The sequence below is a fragment of the Chiloscyllium punctatum genome, chromosome 19 (assembly GCF_047496795.1).
Source record: "Chiloscyllium punctatum isolate Juve2018m chromosome 19, sChiPun1.3, whole genome shotgun sequence".
Lineage (NCBI taxonomy): Eukaryota > Metazoa > Chordata > Chondrichthyes > Orectolobiformes > Hemiscylliidae > Chiloscyllium > Chiloscyllium punctatum.
In genome coordinates this window covers 92,008,443-92,035,078 of record NC_092757.1, presented here as the reverse complement: position 1 = coordinate 92,035,078, position 26,636 = coordinate 92,008,443, and the positions used below count along the sequence as shown (strand labels likewise).

General features: G+C 46.8%; 1 protein-coding gene across 2 annotated transcripts in view; it reads right to left on the bottom strand.

Moving 5' to 3' along the window:
• Window positions 1-970: 970 nt before the first annotated feature.
• Window positions 971-26,636, bottom strand: part of LOC140491612 (bridge-like lipid transfer protein family member 2) — a 70,073-nt gene continuing 44,407 nt past the window's right edge. For both annotated transcript variants that reach the window (XM_072590050.1, XM_072590051.1), the window contains exons 24-39: window positions 24,573-24,843; window positions 23,487-23,644; window positions 22,213-22,419; window positions 20,950-21,049; window positions 20,039-20,218; window positions 19,189-19,310; window positions 15,111-15,266; window positions 13,524-13,645; window positions 11,628-11,808; window positions 10,996-11,082; window positions 9,694-9,804; window positions 6,908-7,046; window positions 6,580-6,713; window positions 5,250-5,351; window positions 3,989-4,123; window positions 971-2,417 (exon numbers count right to left, since the gene is read on the bottom strand). In XM_072590050.1, the coding sequence (XP_072446151.1) occupies window positions 2,226-2,417; window positions 3,989-4,123; window positions 5,250-5,351; window positions 6,580-6,713; window positions 6,908-7,046; window positions 9,694-9,804; window positions 10,996-11,082; window positions 11,628-11,808; window positions 13,524-13,645; window positions 15,111-15,266; window positions 19,189-19,310; window positions 20,039-20,218; window positions 20,950-21,049; window positions 22,213-22,419; window positions 23,487-23,644; window positions 24,573-24,843 (2,397 nt within the window). In that variant the 3' untranslated portion in view covers window positions 971-2,225. The remainder of the gene's footprint in view (window positions 2,418-3,988; window positions 4,124-5,249; window positions 5,352-6,579; window positions 6,714-6,907; window positions 7,047-9,693; window positions 9,805-10,995; window positions 11,083-11,627; window positions 11,809-13,523; window positions 13,646-15,110; window positions 15,267-19,188; window positions 19,311-20,038; window positions 20,219-20,949; window positions 21,050-22,212; window positions 22,420-23,486; window positions 23,645-24,572; window positions 24,844-26,636) is intronic.

The following is a 26,636-nucleotide window of genomic DNA, read 5'->3' as shown; positions in this document are numbered from 1 at the left end:
GCTGCCACCCAGCACCAGAGACCCGGGTTAGATTCCTGCCTCGAGCAACCATGTGTAGAGTTTGTACATTCTCCACGTGTCTGTGTGAAGTTCCTCTGAGTACTCCAGTTTCCTCCCACAATCCAAAGATGTGCAGGTTAGGTGAATTGGCTATGCTAAATTGTCCATAGCGTTCAGGAATGTGTAGTTTAGATGCATTTGTCTGGGGAAATATGGAGTAATAGGGTAGGGGAATGGGGCTGTGTGGGTTACTCTTCAGAGGGTCGGTGTGGACCTGTTGGTGCAAAGGGTCTGTTTCCACACTCTGGGGATTCTGTGAATGTTCCTCAGTGAAGTACCTATCTGCAGACTTCAATGATTATTCAGAGGAAAGTATTTGTGACAGCAGCCGCATGCTCCTATTATAGACACTGCCATTGAAAACATGATGATGCAACTTGGAGACAGATGTTCAACTGCCCTGTTTATTTCAGACAGAAACAGCCATGTGTACTCACCAGTTTGCACCTCCCAGCCTTGATCTCTTGCTTGATGTAAGTTTTTAGGGTCATGAGAAGCAATGCCTGCAATTTGTCTTGGTCACAGGATCAAAAGCATCTCGGGATGAAGTGGGAGAAGGTGCCTGACTGGATTGCTCTATGAAGAGATGGTATGGACTCAATGGCGTCCTGTGCTGTAAGGAACTGCAGAGCTCGGAGCTCTTTGCCTTGTCATAGATCAGTATTGAAAGCCCCACTTTGTCCTTTCAGCTTGACAGTAACACCAAGATACTGTTGAGCACGGTAACCTGCCCTAGTTAAAACACTGCAGACACTTTTAAAAGCACTTTGAGGAAAGGCCACTTGACCTGAAATGTTAACTCTCATTTCTCTGAGCTTTTCCAGCACTTTCTATTGTTGTCTTGAAGTAGTTTGTTGGCCAAAAAGCGATGAGGTTGTCCTCTAACTGAATGAGGAACACGCACAATCAATTGTTACAAAACAACTTTATTCCTAGCCTTTTGCATTTTTACGTTCATGAACTTGTTACAGTGGAACTTGTGACCCAGAGCAGCACCTGCTTAAAAAACAATCAATAATTCTTTTTTTTAAAAAAGCAATGCATTGATTATAACAACAATGTGAGGATTCCACTGGCCCATCCTGAGTACATGGCTCGTGCAACTGTGCTCAGAGCTGAAACCTTAACAAAAAAAAAACTGGGGGTGGTACTGACCATGTGAGTTTGTACTTTAGGGTGTGGGTATGGTTAGGGAACTAAACACTTCCCCGAAAGCACCACAATGGTGACCTTAAGTTAAAAGGTGGGATGGGAGAATGGGGTATTGTGTACAGCCCCACAAACCCTCCTCCAATAGCCACTCCCCTGCAAACTTGGGCAAAGAAAACTGTAAAGAGGCAAGTGAAGCAAATTTCCCATAACCACGAAACATCACCAAAAGAAAGCTGCCTCCCAGTACCAAAGAAGCTCAATTCTCCCTGCAAATTTCCCACAAAATCCTTCAAGGGTTAAATGATAAAACATTGAATTAGCAGAAACTGATTCTGTAGTTTTTCTCAAAACAAAACAATCCTTATAGTGAGGATGTTATGTGGAGCTCAGTTCATTCCCTCTCAGAACTGGAGTGGGAATTTGAAGGGGCTGTGCTCCAGGTAACATCACAAGGCTCCCAGCCTATGTCCCTAGTAATAGGGAAGACTGTCCATAAACAGGGACAGATACAAACTTGAATCACCCAGTGATCAAGCACCAACCCAAATCAGGTACTAGCCCATAAACTGGATCCAATGAAGATAGAGACCAGTCAATTGTGTTAACTGATTCATTGCTCCCTGGGCTACTGTTGGACAGTTCATAGTCATTTGGCTAAAGTTTCCAGAACTTTCATTTTTGGTAAAGTGAAAAGGAAAATAATTTGCTCAATTTTTAAAATATCACGATTACAGCTGAAAGACAAAGAAAACAGTAAATTACAAATTTTACAGTTACTACAAAACAGTGCAGCTTTTTAGTGTGAATATTAATTACATCACAGTTTATTAAAAGCTTTTAATAACTTTTTTTTACACAATTTTACAGCAGCTGAAAGTGCCCAGGGTTATATTTGAGTCTGGTGGAGAGGAGCAAGTGGCTGTGTAATGCCCAGCACTATATTCCTCTTGAAGCCCACCGTGTTGTCTCTAAGGAGGCAAAGAGTGAGAGAATTGATCCATCTATCTCTGGCATCACTTGCGTTTCCCAAACAGCGACTTCTTGCCTGAGGCTTTATCGCCAGAGATTAGCTTTGACCCAATCAGCAGACGCGCCTTCTCATCCTTCTCCTGTTGCTGGATATTACTATCTGCTTTAAGCTCCGTGCTCCTTCCCCTTGCCTCCAATCCTGAGGTTGGTTTCAAACGGAGTTTCTCCTTTATTACCTGTGAAAGGTAGAGTAGCATAAAGAGGAGAGAAAACTTGGTGTTTCTATAACAGTTTTTATTCAAGACCAATAAACTCTCCGTTTTAAACTCCTACACTACATAGATAGGTACAGAGAATTGTTAATTATTTGAGGCACACAACCTGGCTGCTCACCCTGAATGAGTTGTGATGGCGTAACAAAAGCAAAATACTGCAGATGTTTGAAATCTGCAATAAAGACAGTGAATGCTGGGAATACTCAGCAGTTCTGGCTGTATCTGTTGAAGAAAGTGTCAAGATTCTGGTTTAAATAGGACTTCTCTTCAGAACGATGCCAACATTTATTCTTTTGTGATTTTATCCTCCTGATCCCAGTTCACTTCATGCCATCATTCCTTTTTCCCTCAATTGTTTATCAACCTTCCTTCTTATAGGTATCTATATTATTTGCCTCAATTGTTCCCTGTGGGTCTGGGTAGGATGCTGTTTGGAGGGTTGGTGTGGACTCGATGGGCCAAATGGCCTGTTTCCATACTGTAGGAAATCTTAGCTCTGGAGGTAATTTAGAATGAGGTTTAATTGCTCCGGTAAAGTACCAAGACTGAGCTGGTTAGCACAGTTGGCTAGACGGCTGGTTTGCAATGCATGATTATGCCAACTGTGTGGGTTCAATTCCTGCTTTGCCTGACCTTGCCTGTGGTTTGGTGACCCTCAGGTTCAACTTTGAGCAGTCACCTCTCTCTAATGAGAGAGCAGCTCCATGGTCCTCTGGGACAATGGCAACTATTAATACAGAATATTGATGTAAGATGCAACTAGACAAGTTCAAGAGGGACGACAGGTCACAATTAACTTAATGGCAGGACTGGGTTAGACAGAGAATATAATCAGGAGCAGCCCCTTGAGCCTGCTCTGCTAATTGATACCGCAGACACCAGGAGGTTGCTCTTCCAGAGAATGTGGCCTTGCTGGAACAGGCTGGGGGGCAAGTGCAGAAAAAGCCACTCTCTGAATCCCTTTAAGTCGGAACTGACCGAAATTAAAACAATTTTGTACAAAAGGTGGGAACGCTGCAGTGTAAATCAGAGATCTGGGCTAGTTTCAGTTGCTGCAAGCAGACATTTTACCTTCACTGTCCTCATCTCCAAGGAGATTACAAGGTCGGTCTCAGTCATGCTGTATAAGATCTCCCAGCTGTTACGCACAGACTAGATGAACCAAAGGGACTTAAACCTATTCCTCATTGTCACAAACTCAGTGCGAACTCAATACTGAATGCAGTCGACATCAGTATAGCTCACACAAGAGCAGCAGGGTGCAGGATCACTGGGATGAGAGCTCATTGTGAGTTGATCTGCCTATTCTGACAGTGTCTCGTGGACAAGTAAACATGAGGGAGACTGAATAAAACCAGACTTACTATTCAGTGACTTTCCATGACAATGGAATATGGTTGAAGTGGCTAATAGAGAAATGTCTCAGAATAAGAATAGGGCTTCAGGGTTGGATGAATATTTTTTCTCAGCTGAATTCTTTGAACGGGAAAGACACAACCCAGCAGAGACATGGGAAACCGAGGAAGACAAACCTGAGCAAGCAGAGCCTTACGGCTGTCCCTCTTGACAGCCATAGCGAAGTCCAGCCACGTCCATGTGTTGTTGTGGTATTCCAGGCAGGGCAGGACCAGGTTGAAATCCTTCCAATCCTCAATATTCTTCTCACCCTGAAACAGACAAAGTCAGGACCTTTCCACCATCACATCTGAAGGCCATGTAGTGGCAGAATAACAGAGAGGACACTAGCGCTGGGTATTTAAGGTACTTTGTTCCCATCAACCATTTCCAGGCCAGGTTTAGTAGAGGGTTAGATACACAGTACAGCTCCCTTTACACTGTCCCCACTAAACACACCCAGGACAGTAACAGCATAGGATAGATATAGATTAAAGCTCAAATCTTTTAAACTCAAAGTAAATGGAAAGGTACGTTCCATTGAGACTTTTAATCTGAAAGTAAAACTCTTTTTTGTTCTCTTAATCTGAAAGTAAATAGTCCTCTACACTGTCCCTGTCAAACACTCTTAGGACAGGTAAAGCGTGGGTCAGATACAGAGTAAAGTCCTCTCTTCTCTTTAAAATCTTCCTCAACACTGGAAAAAGTGAGGATTGCAGATGTTGGAAGTCAGAGTAGAATGTCACATTCCTGATGAAGAGCTTATGCTCGAAACACTGACTCTCCTGCTTCTTGGATGCTGCCTGGCCAGCTGTGCTTTTCCGGCACCACACTCTTCCTCACACTTGTCCCTATCAAACACTCCCAGGACAGGGACACCACAGGGTTAGATACAGAGTAAAGCTTTCTCTACTGTTTTAAATTAGAAGAAAATGGCAAGCGAAGTTCCCTTTGCTCTTTTAATCTGAAAGTAAACTGAAAATAAAGCTCTCACTACTCTTAAAATGAAAGTAGAAGCTCCTCTACACTGTCCCTCATCACACACTCCCAGGACAGGGACAGCATGGGGTGAGATACAGAGTAAAGCTGCCTCTACACTGTCCCCATCAAATCCTCTGGACAGGGACAGCACAGAACGAACATCTCTCTACTCTTTTAAACTGAAAGTGAACCTCCCGCTATTTTAAACAAAGTAAAACCTTATTCTTCTGAACTGAAATTAAAGTTTCCTCAACATTGTCCCCATCAAATACTCTTAGGTCAGGTACAACGTGGGCTGAGACAGAGCAAAACGTTGAAACAGAAAGCAAATGTTCCTCAACACTGTCCACTTCAAACACCCCAGGGCAGGTACAGCGTGGAGTTCAATACGCATGCACTTATTGACAGTTGTCTTACCTTGTAGCTGACACAGAGAGGGACCTGTGGAATCTTAACGTAAATGAAGGAATTATTCATTGCGGCTCTCTCCTTCATCTTATCAATGTCGTCCACTGGATGCTGTGGGGTAGAAACGAGTAAACTCATACTGTGTCTGATCATAAAATCCGGTTCTTGATTATACTTGGAGGCTAAATTAATGAAGGTTCCTATTACAGATCATTATGTAGTGATTGGCTCCCTCTCGAGCCAAGACTAATAGTGGACCCTGACACAATGCCCTTCAATGTGGAATACCCAGATGTGTGAGAGGAGAGTGCAAATATCTTCAAGTCCACACCGCCAGATTCACACAAGCCATTTTTGGGTGTAAAACTGAGAATTTTCAAAGAATCAGAGGTGATCTCATTATAACATTCAGGATGCTTAAGGGGCTTGACAGGGTTAATGCTGAGAAAATGTCACCCCTTATGGGAGAGTCTAGGACCAGAGGGTATAGTCTCAGAATAAAGGGGCTCCAATTTCTGACTGAGATGAGGAGGATTTTTTTCTGTCAGAGGGTTGAGCGTCTTTGGAACTCCCTGCCACAGAGCGCTGTGGGGGCAGAGTCTGTGTGGATATTTAAGGCCGAGAGAGACAGAGAGATTCATGATCAGTCGGGGAAACAAGGGTTCCAGCGAAAATTCAGGCAAGTGGCTGTGAGGAATGTCGGATCATCCATGGTCCTGTTGAATGGAAGAGCAAGCTCGAGAGGCTGAACGGCCTCCTCCTGTTCCTGTTTCTTATGGTCCTTTAGATGCAGTAAACCCAGCGATGGTGGTAATTCTGACAGGAGTTGGGAATGTTGACGCTCAGCCCCATTTCCTTCAGTTGCAGTCACAGTGTTGGAGGTATGGGATCAAAGGAGGGACTTCCCTCAGCCGAAACCATCTATCAGCAACATGGATCAGGGAGATGGCTGACTGGGAAAATCCAGGAATCAGGAATATCATTCCAGGATGCCTCACAGGAGCAATTATTAAGTAAAGTTTGAAGTTGAGCCATATATTAGCCATATTAGGTCATGACCAAAAGCTTGGAGAGAGAAGTAAAGGAGGGTTAACTTAGTAACCCCAGAGCTTGGTGCCCAGATAATAAAAAGAGTTAAAGAATGTATTAAATCAAAGGAAGTGGATTAAAAGAATGTCAGAAAACGTGGTAAGCCCAAGAATTGGGGGCAACTCAGAAAACAGCAAAGGAGTACCAAGAATCTGACAGTGGAGACTGTTGAGGGAACGAAGGCAGGAGGAGACCATGGTGATTGTTAAAGAAACTGAGACAAAGACGATCATTCTGATTAGTGACTCACCTCTGGAAGCTTCCTGAAAGATCTCCTCACTCCAGAAGCCCTGTTTAAACCAGCAGAGACTCCTTTCCCAGTTGCCAGGGTAACAGGTTCCTCAGACACCATCAGCTGGCGAGATTTCACATTAACTGTGATCCCTGCTCAGAAAATGAGAGTGTTTATTGAAACACACAACCCCCACAACCTGAACACCAAGCAAACACCCACACTAAAACTCCTACCCCTGACTAAATACTGCCCCGATAGGATCACCGACTCTGCCTGACCTTACCACCCTCAGCATCCCATCGCACCATACAAGCGACATTCTGCATTTCCTCTGGGCCCCTACCTGTTGTCACCAGTTTGGATTTATCTTCTTCATCAGCTCCTGTTTCATCCTCTTCAACATTTCGCCCAGGAAAGAAAAAACCCATCATCCTCCTGAAGAACTGGTACGTTAGCTGAATGGTGAGTGGGACTACATTCACCTGTAACAGGGAGTCAAAGATTTCCATCAGTGCAGCCACGACTCCCCAACACCGTGTCTCCTTGATCCTCCGTCCTCCCAAACCCACCCCAACAGCAGACTGCTCCCCACAACTGCACCCCAACACCCAAATGTTGCCCAAATTCTCCCTGATCCCTGACTGTCCCCCCTGCCCCCGCACCTGATTGCCCCACCCCCTCTGAACAGCCAGCCCTCTGGCACCCTCACTGAGATTCCCCTTGTTCAGTATCCCTCCCACAAATGTTTCCGACCCACTGTCCAGACTGACTTTAACACACATTCTCCCACCTTTGCCACTGTCAGGTGTTGAGTGAAAAGTACAGAACATTACCAACACTTCAGGAAGTTAAAAGTTGAATGGTGAAGATGAGCAAAGGGATCATATGGCAAGGACATCATTAAAAATAACATCATTGGTTCGTAAAACTATTTAAAAACCTAACAAAGCATCACAGAACCTTAGTGCGGAAGTAGGCCATTCGGCCCATCGAATCCATACCAATCCTCAGATAGCCTACCCTACCCTACCTTACCCCGACCCTGCATTTTCCATGGCCAATCCATGCAAACCTGCACATCTTTGGACTGTGGGAGGAAACTGGAGCACCCGGAGGAAACCCACGCAGACACGGGAAGAATGTGCAAACTCCACATAGTCACCTGAGACTGGAATCGAACCCAGGTCCCTGGTGCTGAGAGGCAGCAGTGCTAACCACTGAGCTACCATGCTGCCTGCTGTGATTTAATTATAAAAGATACAAAATTGCAAAGACAAAAGTATTGCTAAACGTGTAGTGCAGCTAGGCAGATCATACTTGGATAACTACATAGTTTAAGTTCCTTTATTAAAGAAAGGCTATGAAAATGCTGGAGAAGAATTTTGTCAGAGCAACAAGATTACAGCTACCTGCAGGGGAAGATTAATTGGGTTAAGGGTTTTGTTCTGTTTAAAGAATGTGGTCTAATTAAGGATTTTAAAATCAGACCAGAAGACAATGATTCAATCCACTTGGGGAAGAATGGAAAACCAGGCCCATAAATACAAGGACGTTATTAAACACTAAAATAATGGAATAAGGAGAACTTTCTGTGTTTGGAAATTGGTGAGAATATGGTAGCCCTTGGCATGGAATGTGATTGAAACAAAGTTTCATCAGGAAGGTGGTCAAATAAATGAGAGAAAAGGCAATAAAAAGGTTAGTGAAAGACTGTGATGAAGGAGATGAAAGAGGAGGAGGTAAGTGTGGACTGTGAACACTAGCACAGAGTGCTTGGGCCGAATGGCCTGTTTATGCTCGAAATCCAATGCAGTTCTCTCCTCAGTGTGTAAAATGGAGGCACAGTGAGCAGTGTCCCTGTCTCTGGGGCAGAAACTCTGGGTTCACTCTTGCATTTAATGACCAAGGAAGGCGTGTTTAAAACATGACCAAAGTGTTTACAGAATCACGATTGTTACACTGGTTCCCTCAGCAGCCTGGTTATCAATTTGTCAATCGTTAGAACAAATGCCAGTGACAGGCAATAAGAGCAGGAGATATTCCTGGTCAGCCACGTGAAGGAATCCATCACTAACCACAGCTCCAGGTTACAATCTGTGTGTAAAAGGCACAGCAACACAGACTTGGGGGTGGGGGGTGTTTCTGTGAGTTCAGTCAGTTGGACAACTGGTGTGCATCAGATTGGGGCCAACAGCACAGGGTTCAATTCCCATTCAGGCCTGAGGATGGATTCAGGACCTGCCTCTTTGCCTGACCCGTGGTGGAGATGTCAGGTTGTGGGTTGGGGCTGCCTTTGTGCGGAGTGTTTCAGCAGTGTGTGAAAAGCCCTCATCACCCACTCTGTTACAATTTTACCCAGAATTTCAAAACTGTGGCTCTCCCCCTCAAACACAATGGGAAGAAATTCAGAGCTGCACTGGGAGACAGGGCACATACAGGGTGATGGGTCCATGGAATACAATGCAAGCAGGCAGGGATGTGCCTGAAGGTGAGAATCTGGCTGGAAGAGCTTCCAACAGTCCACAACAAACACTACAGCCAGGACACTGCTGGAGTCCAGAGGTGATGAAGCATAACATAAGGACTGAACTAATAGTCAAAAATCTCCACCTCCAGAATACTCTCTGCTCTTGCATTCCCAGTAAAGGCAAGAAATCATTCGGAAATATGACAAATCCCATCAGCCTATCCATCTGCATCAGGTTGCTGGATGTTAATTATATCTTAACACTCATCAAAATTCTGAACAGCTGACTTATCCCAGTCCAGCAATGCCCTAAATGTAAAATACTAATGTTTGTAATCAAATCTCTCCATGGGCTTAGTTCCTGTATCTCTATTAGCTCCTCCATAATCCTCTGTTAACTCTTGAGTTCTGGTCTTTTGAACACCCCCAATTTTAATAACTAAGGCAGTTACCTGGGCCCGTAAACCCAGAAATTCCCTCCCTGAACACCTACACCCCCCTTCTCCCCTTTTCGACTCTCCGTTAAGACTATTTTGGCCATTTGCCCTAATACCTTCTTGGACACAGTGGAGGGCGGGCTGTACTGATTATGATGGCTCAGTGTGTATGGTGCAGAGTGCACTGGGCTAGCATGTGACCCCAGTGACTAGCTAACACATTACCTCAAAGTGTTCTTTCACAGAGATGCCGCCGACCGGAGGCCGCACCTTACTGAAGATTCGGAGGGCAAGCTGTCGAGCTGACTGCGGGGGGCTCTGTGGACGCAGCACCACCTGGATGAAACCCAAAGATTCAACTTGAGAAAAAGGCAAAGTTTAGCAGTACATTCAGTCTCATCCTCAGTATCCTATCAAACAGATAAAGGGAGTTCAACCAACCCAAATGGCACAGAAAGACATGTTTTAATGTGTGTAATGTTGATGAACCATAAACCACAGGGACACACAGACACAGTCAGAAACACAGGATTGCTAGTTCGAGGATTAGGAATTGATGGATTCCCTGCCGCCCAAGCCCAGGATGACTGAAGCAATATCCCAGGTACCTCAGCACAGGGTTTTACTGGGCCTCCCTGTCTTGTGTTGTGTGGCTCAGTATTACAGAGGAGAGAACCATCCCCTCAGTCTCTTGGGGAACATGCAATCAAAGCCCCAATGGTCTTCACAATCATTTATGTATAAAGTGTAGAGTGACCTGCCTGAGGGCAGTTCCTTTGCTCACGCCCCCACACCCTCCAGGACTTGTACTTCCTCATTCAGTTGCTCAGAACCTCCATTTTCAATTTCAAATTGATTAAGATCATCATTCTCTTATTCCATCTCGAATCTTTAATCTTCCATCTGTCACCTTCCTCAGCAGGTTCTCATGCTTTAGATCATATGGCCAATCCAAACTTGCTTACCTTTTATTGATAATATCCATTAATAATCTTTCCTTTTCTAAAATACTTAAAAGAATGGACTGGGTAAATGCTGACTTATGTGGTACTAAAAATGTGGTACTAGAAAAGCACAGCCAGTCAGGCAGCTTCTGAGGAGCAGGAGAGACACTGTTTCGAACATAAGCTCTTCATCAGGAATGTGACATGATCTCCAGCATCTGCAGTCCTCACTTTCTCCTGGGTAAATGCAGGGTGAGGTGTTGGGGAGCCTAGAGTCAGGACATACGGTTTCAAAATAAGGGGGAAGCATTTAAGACTGAGATGAGCAGAAATGGTTTTACTCAGAGGGATGTGAATCTTGGAATTCTCTATCCCAGAGAGTAGTGGAGCTTATATTGCATCGAATTGCACTCCAGATCATAAAGGACACAAGTTCTGTTGCAAGAATCTATTGTATGATTCCTCACGATTTCACATTGACCTCAAGAAGAAGAGACTGTTTTTTGAACTGATTGCAGCTGAACATTGTGTCATTATGTTGCTGATGAAGAGGTGCTGTATTGCTACAGGCCGCTCTGCTTACCTTGTAGAGGGAATTTGGCAGCAGGTTGTTCATGGTGAAAGCCCCCAGTTCCAGCAGATGCTCAGCTGTGTCATCTGATTTATTCACCTGGAGAAAGAGGCACAAAGTCGATCTCTGGCTGATGGATCCTTACCAGACTGATCATCAGATGACTGGACTGTCCCCAGGGTAATCCAACTGACCCCCTAGGGTGATCCGACTGACCCCCAGGACTGACCTCTAGGGTGATCCGACTAACCCCCAGGGGGCGACCAGACTGACCCCGCAGGGCGATCCGACTGACCCCAGGACTGCCCCCTAGGGTGACCAGACTGACCCCCAGGACTGACCTCTAGGGTGATCAGACTGACCCCTAGGGTGATCAGACTGACCCCCTAGGGTGACCAGACTGACCCTCAGAAATCAGGCTGACCTTGGCAGACATACCATTCCCTCAGTAAGCAAGGTCAATGAGAGAGCTCACACTCTCCCTGCTGTGTGATAATGCTCCCTTCCCCATGGATAAATGATGTGGATAGACTGAGGAGGTGGGCTGCAACTATCCAAGAAGGGACTGATTAACATCTTGTCTGAAAGATTTCCCACGGTATTCCCACTGGATACCCCTCACAATCCCGGCTGGTCCTCATTACCTTGCTGTAGAGGAATCGCTGCAGTTCCAGCTCAGCGATACCCAGCTGCCCATCCTCCTCAGTCAGCCTCCAGCGTGCCTGGGCAAAGTAAATCTCAGTCCGCCGCACCACACTGACATCCTCCTGTTGCTTACGCAGCTCCAGTTTGTTAGCCCGCTGCAGCTGGAAGTCCTTAAAACACCTGAAAGGCACAGATTCCCAGGATCAGGCAGGACCGTGGGACAGGGACACAGGGGGCATAGCTTTAAATTAAGGGGGGGTAGATATAGGACTGATGTTAGGGGTAGGTTCTTCACTCAGCGAGTCGTAAGTTCATGGAATGCCCTGCCAGTAGCAGTGGTGGACTCTCCCTCTTTATGGGTATTTAAGCGGGCATTGGATAGGTATATGGAGGATCGTGGGTTAGTGTAGGTTAGGTGGGCTTGGATCGGCGCAACATCGAGGGCCGAAGGGCCTGTACTGCGCTGTATTCTTCTATGTTCTATTTCCAGGATCAGGCAGAACCTTGGGACAGGGGCACAGATTCCCAGGATCAGGCAGGACCGTGGGACTGGGGCACAGATTCCCAGGATCAGGCAGGACTGTGGGACAGGTACACAGATTCCCAGGATCAGGCAGGACCGTGGGACTGGGGCACAGATTCCCAGGATCAGGCAGGACCGTGGGACAGGAACACAGATTCCCAGGATCAGGCAGGACCGTGGAATAGGGACACAGATTCCTAGGATCAGGCAGGACCGTGGGACTGGGAAACAAATTCCCAGGATCAGGCAGGCGCATGGGATAGGGCACAGATTTCCAGAATCGGGCAGGACCGTGGGACTGGGGCACAGATTCCCAGGATCAGGCAGAACAGTGGGACAGGGACACAGATTTCCAGGATCAGACAGAAGCATGTGACAGGGACACAGATTTCCAGGATCCGACTGGAGTTTGAGACTGAGACAGGGTCACCAGACAGAGAGAGCACAGTAGCAAACAAGGCTCCAGTGGCTTGGTGTGAGGTGCAGAAGCCGGTAGAATTCGGTTAATGGGATCTTGCCATGTATAAATTGATCAGTGAAGCACATTTGTGCTTCCATCAGCAATGCTACTTTGAAAAGCACTTCAAATGTTTTGGAATTCCCTGAGGCAATTTAGAATTGTTTCAACATGGGCAAAGAAATTTATTCTTTTAATAGTGTAATGAGACCATCTTGATTTTGTCAATTTGAACGTTGTGACAGGCTCATACAATAAACACAGGAGACAGGGCTATGAATCAGCTCAATGCAGGGGACTGTGGCATGACCCACTGGCAAAGGGGAGATTGGTACAGGTTCAGTCTGGCTTTGACAGTACAGACTGGTACAGGTTCAGTCTGGCTTTGGGAGTACAGACTGGTACAGGTTCAGTCTGGTTTTGACAGTACAGACTGGTACAGGTTCAGTCTGGCTTTGACAGTACAGACTGGATGGGTCAAAGGCCTCTTCTTTACTGCATGATTCTATGATGTTGTCAATTAAAGCATTTAATTGAGTCAGGGAAATTATTTCCTCTGGTTTTAGAGGAAGGGAGGAGGATCTAAAACTAGGGGGGCAGGACTCTAAAATTCAAGTCAGCTGTTCAGGAGTGAGGTCAGGAAGCATGTATTCATTTGAAGTGAGGTGCCCATCCTCAACTCTCTTTCATCAGAAACACTGTTGAGACTGTAGGAGAGGGAATGAGACAATTGGAGCTCTGAAGGCCAACACTGACCGATACATTGTCAGTATAGCGGATTGGTGTAAGAGGGTCAGCAGAACAGGGCAGTGTAAAGGGATGAGTTAATGGGTTAGTGTAAATTGACTGCGTGATGTGTTACGTACATGCATGCACCAAGTTAAATTAGGCAATGAGAGAACTCTCAATACTTGCCTGATGAGGATGTTGAGCTCCTCACTCTTGGCCCCAAGATCTGCCTTCTCCTGATTCAGCCGCACCTGCAGATCGTGACTCTGTTTCAAAAGCGCAGTGCTCCTGATGTCATCCTGTAAGGACTAAAACAGAACAAATTATAGTCCTCATGGAATATAATGTCTCTTTACAGAGCTGAATAAAATAGTGAATTACAGCTTAGTAAGCTACACCAGGTCACAAGATCATAGATTTATCTCCCATTTCAGAGATTTGAGCACAAAATCCAGAATGATACCCAAAGCAGCATTGAGGGAGCGCCGCACTGTCGGAGGGTCAGTGCTGAGGGAGCGCCGCACTGTCGGAGGGTCAGTGCTGAGGGGGTGCCGCACTGTCGGAGGGTCAGTGCTGAGGGAGCGCCGCACTGTCGGAGGGTCAGTGCTGAGGGAGCGCCGCACTGTCGGAGGGTCAGTGCTGAGGGAGCGCCGCACTGTCGGAGGGTCAGTGCTGAGGGAGCGCCGCACTGTCGGAGGGTCAGTGCTGAGGGAGCGCCGCACTGTCGGAGGGTCAGTGCTGAGGGAGCGCCGCACTGTCGGAGGGTCAGTGCTGAGGGAGCGCCGCACTGTCGGAGGGTCAGTGCTGAGGGAGCGCCGCACTGTCGGAGGGTCAGTGCTGAGGGAGTGTCGCGGGAGCGCCGCACTGTCGGGGCGGTCGGTGCTGAGGGAGAGCCGCACTGTCGGGGCGGTCAGTGCTGAGGGAGAGCCGCACTGTCGGAGGGTCAGTGATGAGGGAGCGCCACACTGTCGGGGCAGTCAGTGCTGAGGGAGAGCCGCACTGTCGGAGGGTCAGTGCTGAGGGAGAGCCGCACTGTCGGAGGGTCAGTGCTGAGGGAGTGCCGCACTGTCGGAGGGTCAGTGCTGAGGGAGAGCCGCACTGTCGGAGGGTCAGTGCTGAGGGTCTGTTAAGATCCCATCTTTTTATTTACTTTATTCTTGATTGTGAAGTAAAATTAGAAAAGGCCTGTTCTAAGGACCTTGGAAGGATCGGCGGCACTGTTAAAAACAAGTTGCAGAAACTCATTGTGAGTTATGTTGACTTTGTTGCTTTCCAGCAGTCAGGTTGTCATTATGCTTTCAATTTTGGATGTTTTTATTGAATTTAAATTGGACCATCTGCTGCAGTATGTTACCTGCCTCCAGGTTCCAATACAATGATCTGGCTGTCTGGATTACATCTTCAGACATTAGGCCATCACCTTCCATCTTCAGACAGTGTATTTCACATCAGGAAGTGCCTTTAAGAAAAACTGGTTGCCTCCATTGGTTCATTAGCCCTTATTTTCTTGCTTTATGAATCCTCTCCACCCATCTCTCCTCCTTTAGAACACTCCCTAACGTTTACATCTTTGACCAAATGTTTGGTCATCCGAGGCAATCACAGAATGTCTCATCGCGTGGCACAGTGTTAAATTTCACCTGATAATGCCATGTAAAAGACCTTGTGGATTTTCACCGTGTCAAAGTTGCTGTAGACTTGGAGATGGTGAGTTGGAAATGGCACAGCTGTGTACTGCTGAAGACTACACTCGGCAAACAAACAGCTCGTTACCTTCATGATCAGGTAGATTTGCTTCTCAAGTTGACGTATCCGTGTCACATGCTCCCTCACTGCATCCTGAAGGTGCAATATGCTATTCCTCTGCTCCTCGGGATTGCTGGAGATTTCCAGCTGGAACCGGACTCGCTGTTTCCGCTCACTGTGCTCCTGAAAACCCAAAAAGGATATAACAAACCCGGTGATCACAGGGATATCTCTCCACCCACTTCACACACTAACTGTCGGTAAGTTACAGGGTCCCCCACACACTGACCCTCACTGGGGTACAGTCCCACACACACTGACCCTCACTGGGGTACAGTACCCCCCACACACACTGACCCTCACTGGGGTACAGTACCCCCCACACACACTGACCCTCACTGGGGTACAGTCACACTGATCCTCACTGGGGTACAGTCACACTGACCCTCACTGGGGTACAGTCCCCCCCACACACACTGACCCTCACTGGGGTACAGTACCCCCCACACACACTGACCCTCACTGGGGTACAGTCCCACGCACACACACTGACCCTCACTGGGGTACAGTCACACTGACCCTCACTGGGGTACAGTACCCCCCACACACACTGACCCTCACTGGGGTACAGTCCCCCCCACACACACTGACCCTCACTGGGGTACAGTCCCACGCACACTGACCCTCACTGGGGTACAGTCCCACACACACACTGACCCTCACTGGGGTACAGTCCCCCCCCACACACACTGACCCTCACTGGGGTACAGTCCCACGCACACACACTGACCCTCACTGGGGTACAGTCCCACGCACACTGACCCTCACTCAGGTACAGTCCCACACACACACTGACCCTCACTGAGGTAGTCCCACACACATACTGCCCCTCACTGGGGTACAGTCCCACAAACACACACTGACCCTCACTGGGGTTCAGTCCCACACACACACTGACCCTCACTGGGGTACAGTCCCACACACACTGAAAAGGGTGGCTTTTATATGGGGGATAGGGAGTAAGGAATAAACAATAGGTGGAGATAGAGAGATTTCACTTTAGGATCTATCTCCACTTACCATTTATTCCTTACCCCCAACCTTTTCCTCGCTTACATCAGTTCTAAAGAAAGGTCACTGGACCGGAAAGGTTAACTCACATTTCTCTCCACAGATGCTGTCAGACATGCTGAGCTTTTCCAGCAAATTCTGTTTTCTGTATCTGATTTACAGCATCCCTACTAATCAGCAGGAAATTGAGAAACAAATTTGGAAGGAGATCTCAGTTATCTCTAAGAATAATAGGTTGGTTATGGTAGGGGAATTTAACTTTCCAAACATCGACTGGGACTGCCATAGTGTTAAAGGTTTAGATGGAGAGGAATTTCTCAAGTGTGTACAAGACAATTTTCTGATTCAGTAAGTGGATGTACCTACTAGAGAAAGTGCAAAACTTGACCTACTGTTGGGAAATAAGGCAGGGCAGGTGACTGAGGTGTCAATGGGGGAGCACTTTGGGGCCCGCGACCATAATTTTATTAGATTTAAAATAGTGATGGAAAAGGATAGACCAGATCTAAAAGTTGAAGTTCTAAATTGGAGGAAAGCCAATTTTGACGGTATTAGGCAAGAACTTTCGAAAGCTGTTTGGAGGCAGATGTTTGCAGGTAAAGGGACGGCTGAAAATAACAAGAATCCAGAGAAAGTATATTCCTGGTAGGGTGAAAGGAAAGGCTGGTAGGTATAGGGAATGCTGGATGACTGAAGAAATTGAGGGTTTGGTTAAGAAAAAGAAAGAAGCATATGTCAGGTATAGACAGGATAGATCGAGTGAATCCTTAAGAGGGAAGTCAGGAGGGCAAAAATGGGTCAGGAGACAGCTTTGGCAAATAGGGTTAAGGAGAATCCAAAGGGTTTTTACAAATACATTAAGGACAAAAGGGTAGCTAGGGAGAGAATAGGGCCCCTCAAAGATCAGCAAGGCGGCCTTTGTGTGGGCCGCAGGAGATTGGGGAGATACTGAATGAGTATTTTGCATCAGTGTTTACTGTGGAAATGGACATGGGAGATGTAGAATGTAGGGAAATAGATGGTGACATCTTGCAAAATGTCCATATCACAGAGGTGGAAGTGCTTGAAACGCGTTAAGGTAGATAAATCCCCAGGACCTGATCAGGTGTACCCTTAAACTCTGTGGGAAGCTAGAGAAGTGATTGCTGGGCCTATTGCTGAGATATTTGTATCATCGATAGTCACAGGTGAGGTGCCGGAAGACTGGAGGTTGGCTAACGTGGTGCCACTGTTTAAGAAGGGTGGTAAGGACAAGCCAGGGAACTATAGCCCAGTGAGCCTGACCTCGGTGGTGGGCAAGTTGTTGGAGGGAATCCTGAGGGACAGGATGTACATGTATTTGGAAAGACAAGGACTGATTAGGGATAGTCAACATGGCTTTGTGCATGGGAAATCATGTCTCACAAACTTGATTGAGTTTTTTGAAGAAGTAACAAAGAGGATTGATGAGGGCAGAGTGTTAGACATGATCTATACGGACTTCAGTAAGACATTCGCCAAGGTTCCCCATGGGAGACTGATTAGCAAGGTTAGATCTCATGGAATACAGGGAGAACTAGCCATTTGGATACAGAACTGGCTCAAAGGTAGAAGACAGAGGGTGGTGGTGGAGGGTTGTTTTTCAGATTGGAGTCCTGTGACCAGTGGAGTGCCACAAGGACCGGTGCTGGGTCTATTACTTTTCATCATTTATATAAATGATTTGGATGTGAGATTAGAGATATAATTAGTAAGTTCGCAGATGACACCAACATTGGAGGTGAAGTGGACAGCGAAGAAGGTTACCTCAGATTACAACGGGATCTTGATCAGATGGGCCACTGGGCTGAGAAGTGACAGATGGAGTTTAATTTAAATAAATGCAAGGTGCTGCATTTTGGGAAAGCAAATCTTAGCAGGACTTATCCACTTAATGGTAAGGTCCTGGGGAGTGTTGCTGAACAAAGAGACCTTGGAGTGCAGGTTCATAGGTCCTTGGAAGTAGAGTCGCAGGTAGATAGGATAGTGAAGGCGGCGTTTGGTATGCTTTCCTTTATTGGTCAGGGTATTAACTACAGAAGTTGGGAAGTCATGTTGTGGCTATACAGGACATTGGTTAGGCCACTGTTGGAATATTGTGTACAATTCTGTTCTCCTTCCTATAGGAAAGATGTGATATTTGAAAGGGTTCAGAAAAGATTTACAAGGATGTTGCCAGGTTTGGAGGATCAGAGCTATTGGGAGAAGTTGAATAGGCTGGGCCTGTTTTCCCTGAAGCGTCCGAAACTAGAGGTTTATAAAATCATGAGAGGCATGGATAGGGTAAATAGACAAGATCTTTTCCTTGGGGTGGGGGAGTCCAGAACTAGAAGGTATAGGTTTAGGGTGAGAGGGGAAAAATATAAAAGAGACTTAAGGGGCAACCTTTTCATGCAGAGGGTGGTACGTGTACGGAATGAGCTGCCAGAGGAAGTGGCGGAGGCTGGTACAATTACATTTAAAAGGCATCTGGATGGGTATATGAATAGGAAGGGTTTGCAGGGATATGGGCCGGGTGCTGGCAGGTGGGACTAGATTGGGTTGGGATATCTGGTCGGCATGGACGGGTTGGACTGAAGGGTCTGTTTCCATGCTGTACATCTCTATGATTCTCCGACTTGCAGTTCTTTAAGTTTCTATGAATTCTGTAACATCTAACTTTACATTCACTTTCACAATTATTAGCCAACAGTGCTCTCTGGGACTTACACTGCACACTTGTGTGTCTTCCCAAACCTGACAGACACACCACATTTTATTCTGGGTACTCACACACACCCCAAGAGTTAAAATCATGAACAAACACACACACTACAGGAACAAACGAACAAACGAGCAAATGTGCGCACATGCATATACACACACACAAACGTACCCACACTCTCCAGGACAATGCTGGAGAGTAATCAATCTCTGCAGTCAGTGTCTCTCTCACACTCACACACACAGACACACACACGCACACACTCTCTCCCGGATGATCCTGGAGTGTGGTCAATCTCCGCAGTCATTGTACCTTCCGTTTTGGTTCAACGAGCAGCAGTAAATTGTTGACAATGTCTAAGATCATGGCGTACTGGACTGGATTGGTGGATATCTCAAGGTCATGATGGATCAGGGTGAAGGTGTCCACAGCACCTAAATTGCATTCAATATAAAAAGAGGCACACATAAAACAGTATCACATTGGAAGGACTGACTTTTTAAAAATTCAGTCAAGGGATGTAGATATTTCTGCGTCAGCAATAATTGTCGAAAGGGTGGTTAAGGGCAAACACACTGTGGGGGTCCGGGGTGATATATGGGCAAGATGGTACTTTTCCTTCCCTAAAGGAGATTACTGAACCTAAAGGAGATTTTACAACAACCAACATTTAACTCAAGATTTTTACTTAATTCAAATTCGACCATCTGCTGTGGTGGAATTCAACCCACATTCCCAGAACATTGGAGTGGAGTTCTGGATTACTGGCCCACTGTGCCACCCCTCCTGTGTCTCTGACTGAAGGTTCCTATTTGCAGAGCAGGAAGGGACAGTTCTATAAAGTGATCATGCATGCCCCACTCTCAAGTAGATCACCAGGAGACCCACTTTACAAACATCCAACTTTCAAACATTAATACTTATTAAGCCAATCCCATAATTTTAAAGATTCAACGTATGAACATTTCCTGTAAATACAAACGGCTACTTTATATTGTCCTGCACTGAGTTCCGATTGAGTACAAATCAACTGGGAATGGGCAGGAGAGAAATATTTTCTTTACTAATTCCTGAACTTGCCTCACACTGACCATGCTGTCTAGTCACAGTCCTCTGTCCAGCTTTATCAGCACTGTCCCACGCCTCCAACTCTCACACCCACCATTTTGCTTCTTCAGCAGATCCTCTTTCTGGTCCTCCTGAATTTCAGGTGGTTTGATCTGGGTTGCCAACTCCGGCTCTATATCGTGGCTGTAACTGACATAATACATTCGGCAACTGCAGCGAGAGATGATCCGCTGAACCTGCTGCGTCTGATGGCACTGGGCTGGCAGATTCCAGTCTGCACACAGGCAAGAGAAACATCATCAATCAGAGCATGCACTAACCATTCCCTCTGACATCTCATTCAGCATCTTCTCCACGGCTTTTAGTACCTGCCAGGGGAACGTAACTCAGTGTCAACACTCCCAGGACAGGGACAGCACGGGGCTTGATACAGAGTAAAGCTCTCCTCAAACCGTCCCCCATTAAACACTCCCAAGGACAGGGACAGCACGGGGTTAGATACCGTGAAGTTCTCTCCACTCTTTGAATCTGACCCTGCAATAGTGCAGCACTCCCTCAGCACTGACCCTCCGACAGTGCGGCACTCCCTCAGCACTGACCCTCCGACAGTGCGGCACACCCTCAGCACTGACCCTCCGACAGTGCGGCACTCCCTCAGCACTGACCCTCCGACAGTGCGGCACTCCCTCAGCACTGACCCTCCGACAGTGCGGCGCTCCCTCAGCACTGACCCTCCGACAGTGCGGCGCTCCCTCAGCACTGACCCTCCGACAGTGCGGCGCTCCCTCAGCACTGACCCTCCGACAGTGCGGCGCTCCCTCAGCACTGACCCTCCGACAGTGCGGCGCTCCCTCAGCACTGACCCTCCGACAGTGCGGCGCTCCCTCAGCACTGACCCTCCGACAGTGCGGTGCTCCCTCAGCACTGACCCTCCGACAGTGCGGTGCTCCCGCAGCGCTCACCGATGCACTCAGGGTCCTGCCTCTCTGGATTGGCTCCTCTTACCTGTGGTGGTGCTGACCATTCCCCCCACAGCCTGCCCACTCTCCATCAGCTCTGCCACCGAGTCTAGGTTCCGTGACCGATGTTCTTCGATGTTCTTGACCTGATGGGGCATAAGACGGTGTCAGAATCTGAACCACATTGAACACGTTCAGGGGTAATTAGGAATTGGCAGGAAGAATGAACTACTCCCATGATACCCATGTCCCAAGAATTAATTAAAGGAGAGCTGATTGACTGTCCCTTTGTCCCATGAGCATCCTGCCTGGGGTATGTTTTGTGATGCCTTTGTGATTCAGCTGCTGTTCAACATTCCCGGAGAGTATACAGGTTTGAACCTTCAGCACTCGGACAATGCACAACAAGAACTTACTTTTTAAATAGTAAGTTCCCAACGCACTCCATGTGAGTGTCATCAGATTAAACCTGACACCGAGTACATAATAAGATCTTAGAATGTGACCTGAAACTTGGTCAAAGAGATCGGCTTTTTTGGATCGTCTTACAGGAAGATATATATCTGTGGGAGTTTTGGAGCTTAGGTGAAGGTGAAGGACCAGTGCCCCTGTGCTTGGGAAAGGGGTAAGGAGCTAAAAAAGACTGATCCTGGAGACGTCTAACCTCACCATTCTTGCGTGCTTTCTTTGTTTTTTTCTTTCTTTTTACTCCTGCTGGTTTTCTTGTCTTTCACTCTTCTTTGGAGCTTTCTGCAGCGGGTTAGTCAGCGTGGCGGCTTGAGCAGGCTATGCACAGAATGGTAGCTCCTCCTGGTGGCCGGAGGCAGCAGCAGACCTCAGCAATTGGACATGGTGGCCACAGTGGACCCCTTATCAAGATGGCGGCGCCAGCACTGGTCTGGCAGTGGAGCCAGGGACTCCTGATTGCTCTAAGTCCGGAGCAGAGACTTCTGCTGTTGGCTAGGCGGTATGCCCGGAGCCAGGAACTCTTGGTCGCGGGATGAGTGCGAGTTCAGCGCAGAATCTGGCACTGGCAAGGTGGGCCCAGTGGCAAAGAGATGGCACCTAAAGAGCAGTGACTCCTATGTTGGTGGGTGTGGTGCAGGTGGTAGCGAGGCAGTGAAGGAGGGGTGGTGATGCAGGGGTCTTTGGTGAGCCAGCTCATGGCTCTCTTTCAATTATATCTTTCATCCTTTTTATTCTTAAGCTATTCAAAATGGCGCTGGACCATGGCAACTGTTGAAGCTTTTCGCTGTACTTTATTATTCATTGTACAATGCCACTGACAATAAATAATTCATTCATTCACCTCTAACCACAGCTGACACTCCTCCTTCTCTGCAGGGTTGGTCTCCATGGTGGCAAAGTACTGCATACCATCCAGCAAACATGTCCAGGTGGTCTTCTGCTTGAGGGTGTCACTGTACCAGGCAGGGTGGTGTAGGCACTGCAGCAGCTGAGCCTTGGTGGCACTGACAAAAACACAGCCCACTGTCTCCGCACCACGTAACATCACCTGGTGGCAGAGGCAGAGAGAGAGAGAGCGAGGAGTCAGAGGGCAGGCAGAGTGAGCGAGAGGAGTGAGCAAGACAGAGAGATGGGGGTTAAGGAGAGAGTTGGAGGAATGAAAGTAAGAGGTGAGAGAGAGGGAAGGGTGGGGAGGAAGGTGGGGTCGGGGGAGAGAGAGACAGAAGGCTGAGGAAGCAAGAGCGTGGAGTCGGGGGCAGGCAGAACAAGCTGTGAGAGAGGGGAAGGAGAGGTGGGGAGGGAGGGATTTACAGAGAGATACTTGGACAAGAGGGAGGAGTGGGAGTGAGGGAGATGAAGGAGAGGAAAGGAAGGTGGGAAAAGTGTTTATTTTTACATGAGAGGGATAGAAGGGAGAGTGTCAGAAAGAGAGAAGAGTCAGAGGACAGGTAGCACAAGAGAATGAGAAGAATGAAAGGGAGGAGACAGGGCAGGAAAGGAGGGAGTGGGAAGGTATGAGGAGACAGGGAGGGAAGGACTAAGTAGTAAGACAGAGGGATGAGGGAGAGAGACTGGGCAGTGGTTGAAGTGTGATGCTGGAAAAGCACAACAGGTGAGGCAGTATCAGAGGAGCAGGAGAGCGACGTTTTGGACATACGCCCTTCATCAGTGAGAGCGGTGGGGTAAGGAGAGAGGGAGAATGGGAGATGACAGAGAGCAACTTCCTGAGCTCAGTAACAGCAAATTACTGAAAGTGCTGGAATCTGTACTGAAAGCAACAAATGCTGGTGATCACAGTGGGTCAGACAGCATCTGTGGAGAGAGAGCAAGCTAATGTTTTGAGTCTAGATGACTGTTCATCAGAGATTTAAGTTCTGACAAAGAGTCACCTCAACTCGAAACATTAGCTTGCTCTCTCTCCATGGATGCTGTCTGACCAGCTGTGATCACCAGCATTTGTTGTTTTCTGAGAGGAGTGTTAAGAGTACCTTTTTTCATTTGATCAATGGTGGGGAACTGCTGTTTTAACCAGCAGCAGCAGCAGCAGCAGGAAGTTATTTTGTCTCTAACATTGGGGAGTGTGCTTCAGGGAGCCACTCTCATTTGCTCTTGTACCTGAGAGTTCACCAGCTCAATCAGCCAGTTCCGGTTGATCACATCGTCTGTCTGACACGCTGCGCTCCCGTACAACTGGTCGCACATTCCGGAATCTTCCTCTGTGAAAACAACAAACCTGTCTGTCTCCTCAATCAGTTTCTGCAACATCGAGGCACCTGAGGGAGAGACGGATAAGAAATCATGAGGGACGCTTCAGAACATGAAAGGGAAGCTCCTCATAATCTCAGATGTTTGAAAGCTCTTACAACTGATGAAGTACTTTGGAAATGTCATGATGTGAGAAAAACAGCAAGCTTCCACAAACAGCAAATCTTTTTTTCTGTTACAGAAAAATATCAGCCAAGTCTGATCTACTGACCTTGGGATCTTTCACATCTAACTAACAGGGAAGGCAGGATGTTCGAATATTGTCCCATCTGAAAGGCAGCACCCCTGACACTCCCTCAATAGTATGCTGGGAGAGTCCAATGTAGAGTTGGATTTCCAGTGTCATGGCCTTCTGACTAGAAGGTGAGATTGCTTTCAGGGATGATGGCTTTATGTTCTAGGAGCCGTAGGTGGGGGTGAGGGGGGAAATCAGCTTTGGGTCCTTGCTTATGACTTTGTCGTTACCTTTACTCAAAATGTAATACTATTACATCTGATTTCAGCGTCTCCCTCTCAAACTGCAGGGTGAAATCTATCACATTATGGTCACTGCCCCCAAGGGATTCCTTCAGTTTCAGCTCCCTAATCAAACCTGCCTCATTACATATCATTAAATCCAACACTGCCTGTTCCCTCGTGGGCTCTACCACAAGCTGCTCCAAAAACAGCCACCTTGTAGACATTCCACAAATTCCTTTTGAGATTAGCTACCAACCTGATTTTCCCAGTACACCTGCATATTGAAGTCCCCCCATGATTACTGTAATAGAGCCTTTTTCTTACCTGCCTTTTCTATCTCCTGAAGTAGCTTCTGCCCCTCATCCTAACTACTGCTACGGGATAGGTACACAACTCCCATTTGGGTCTTTTTTCCTCTTGCAGTTCCTCAACTCTACCCCACAGATACTGCATCCCCTGACCTTTCAGTTCTCTTACCTTCCAGTGATTTCCTCTCTGGCTTTTCGTCCTCAGGTTTCAGGACGGGCATAACCAGCGGCGAACGCTTCGGTTTTTTGGTCTGCAGGTCAGTATCGACCTTTAACCCTTTCAGTGCCTCAGTCGACAGGTTACGCTTCAGTACAGCAGCTTTCTTGTAGCCATCATAGAGGCCAAATGCGACATTGCGGTTGGTTGGTGTCCATGACGCTCTCAGATCAATGAGGCACAGCTTGTGGGTGTAACTCCTTTCCTCCTTCACTAATCCTTCCTGTCCAAATAAAACACTGTCACACCAGCATACAGACACTAACACACCCACCCAGCACTCTGAGACAACCTCAAAACAATTCAAGTACAGTCACTCTGAGTGTATTCAGTTCCAACGCAGTCAGGATAAGTGCAAGCAGTGCCAGGGGATAAAGCATCAGGGACCAAAAGGAGCACATTGCAAACATACAAATCAGGAGTAGGCCATTTGACCCCTCGAACCTGCTCCAACATCCTGTATGATCATGGCTGATAGAGCTCAAATGCTCCTCCCATATCCCTGCATCCCTACAGTCACGAGAACCTTACCTACCTTCTTTTTTGAAAATACACAATGGTTTAGCCTCAAACACTCTCTGACGTAGTGAATTCCACAGGCTCACCATTCTCTGGATAAAGACATTTCTCTCCATCCTAAAAGGTTTACTCTATATCCTTGAACTATGCCCAGGTTCTGGACTTCCAAACCATCAGGAACATCTTTCCTGCACCTAACCTGTTTAGTCTTGTTAGAATTTTATAGGCTTCTACGATATCCTCCCTCTTTCTTCTGAACTCTAGTGAATACAATCTTAACCAACTCAATCACGCTTGGTAAACCTTTGCTGCACTCCTTCCATAGCAAGAGCACCCTTCCTCAGATAAGGAGACCAAAACTGCACACAACATTCCAGGTGTGGTCTCACAAAAGGTCCTGCATAATTGCAGCAAGACATCTTTTTCCTGTACGTGAATCCTCTTAGCCAACATACAGTTTGCAGTTTTTTTTAAACTGCCTGCTGCATCTGCGCACTTACTTTCGGCGAATGGTGCACAAGGACTACCTGTTGTTTCCTGTCTGCGAACCAAATTTTCTATCCATCACAATGCACCAACTGAATCCCATGCACTTTCATTTTACACATGAATCTCGTACGTGGAACTTTTGTTGGAAGCCTTCTCAAAGTCCAAGCAAACTGGCTTCCACTGATCAGCTCTACTAGTTACATCCTTGAAGAATTCCAGTAGATTTGTCAAGTATTGATTGCCTTTGTAAATCCATGCTGACTATGTCTGATTCTATCACTTTTTTAAAAATGTCCTGCCATAATATCCTTGACAATGAATTGCCCACTACTAATGCCAGGATTACTGGTCTATAATTCCATGTTTTCTCACTTTTTAACAGTGGGGTTACATTAGCGACCCTCCAATCCATAAGAACTGTTCCTTTCAACACCCACCTGTCACGTTCCCTTCAGGATCTTATGTACTTCAACACGATTTCTCTCATTCTTCTAAATTCCAACAGATGCAGATACAACCTGACAAATGTTTCCTCACAGGATAACCCCCTCATCACAGCAATTAATCTAGTGCATCTTTTCTTAGAAACAATTATAACCATTTTTAATTAAAGGAGATCAAAAATATACAAAGTACTCCAGATAAGGTTCCACCAATGTTCCATCTAGTGGAACGTGCCTCTTTTATATCCTATTCCTCTTGTAATAAACAACAACATTCCACTTGCCTTCCTAATCTCATGAAGTCTCATTTACACTTGTGGTTCCATTCCTGAAATTCACAACTGAGTGAAATAACTTTAAATGAAGCATAATTGCCATCGGAAAACTTCTACCCTAACCTTTTGTTTCATGTGCCTGTACTCCCAGGTCCCACTGTGCCTCAGGGTTCTGCAGTCTTTGTCACTGTCAATAGTACACTGTTCTTCTATTCTTCCTACGAAGTGGAAAATTCCCATATCCTACATTATATGCCATCTGCTAAATGTTTTCCAGGTCACTGACCTTA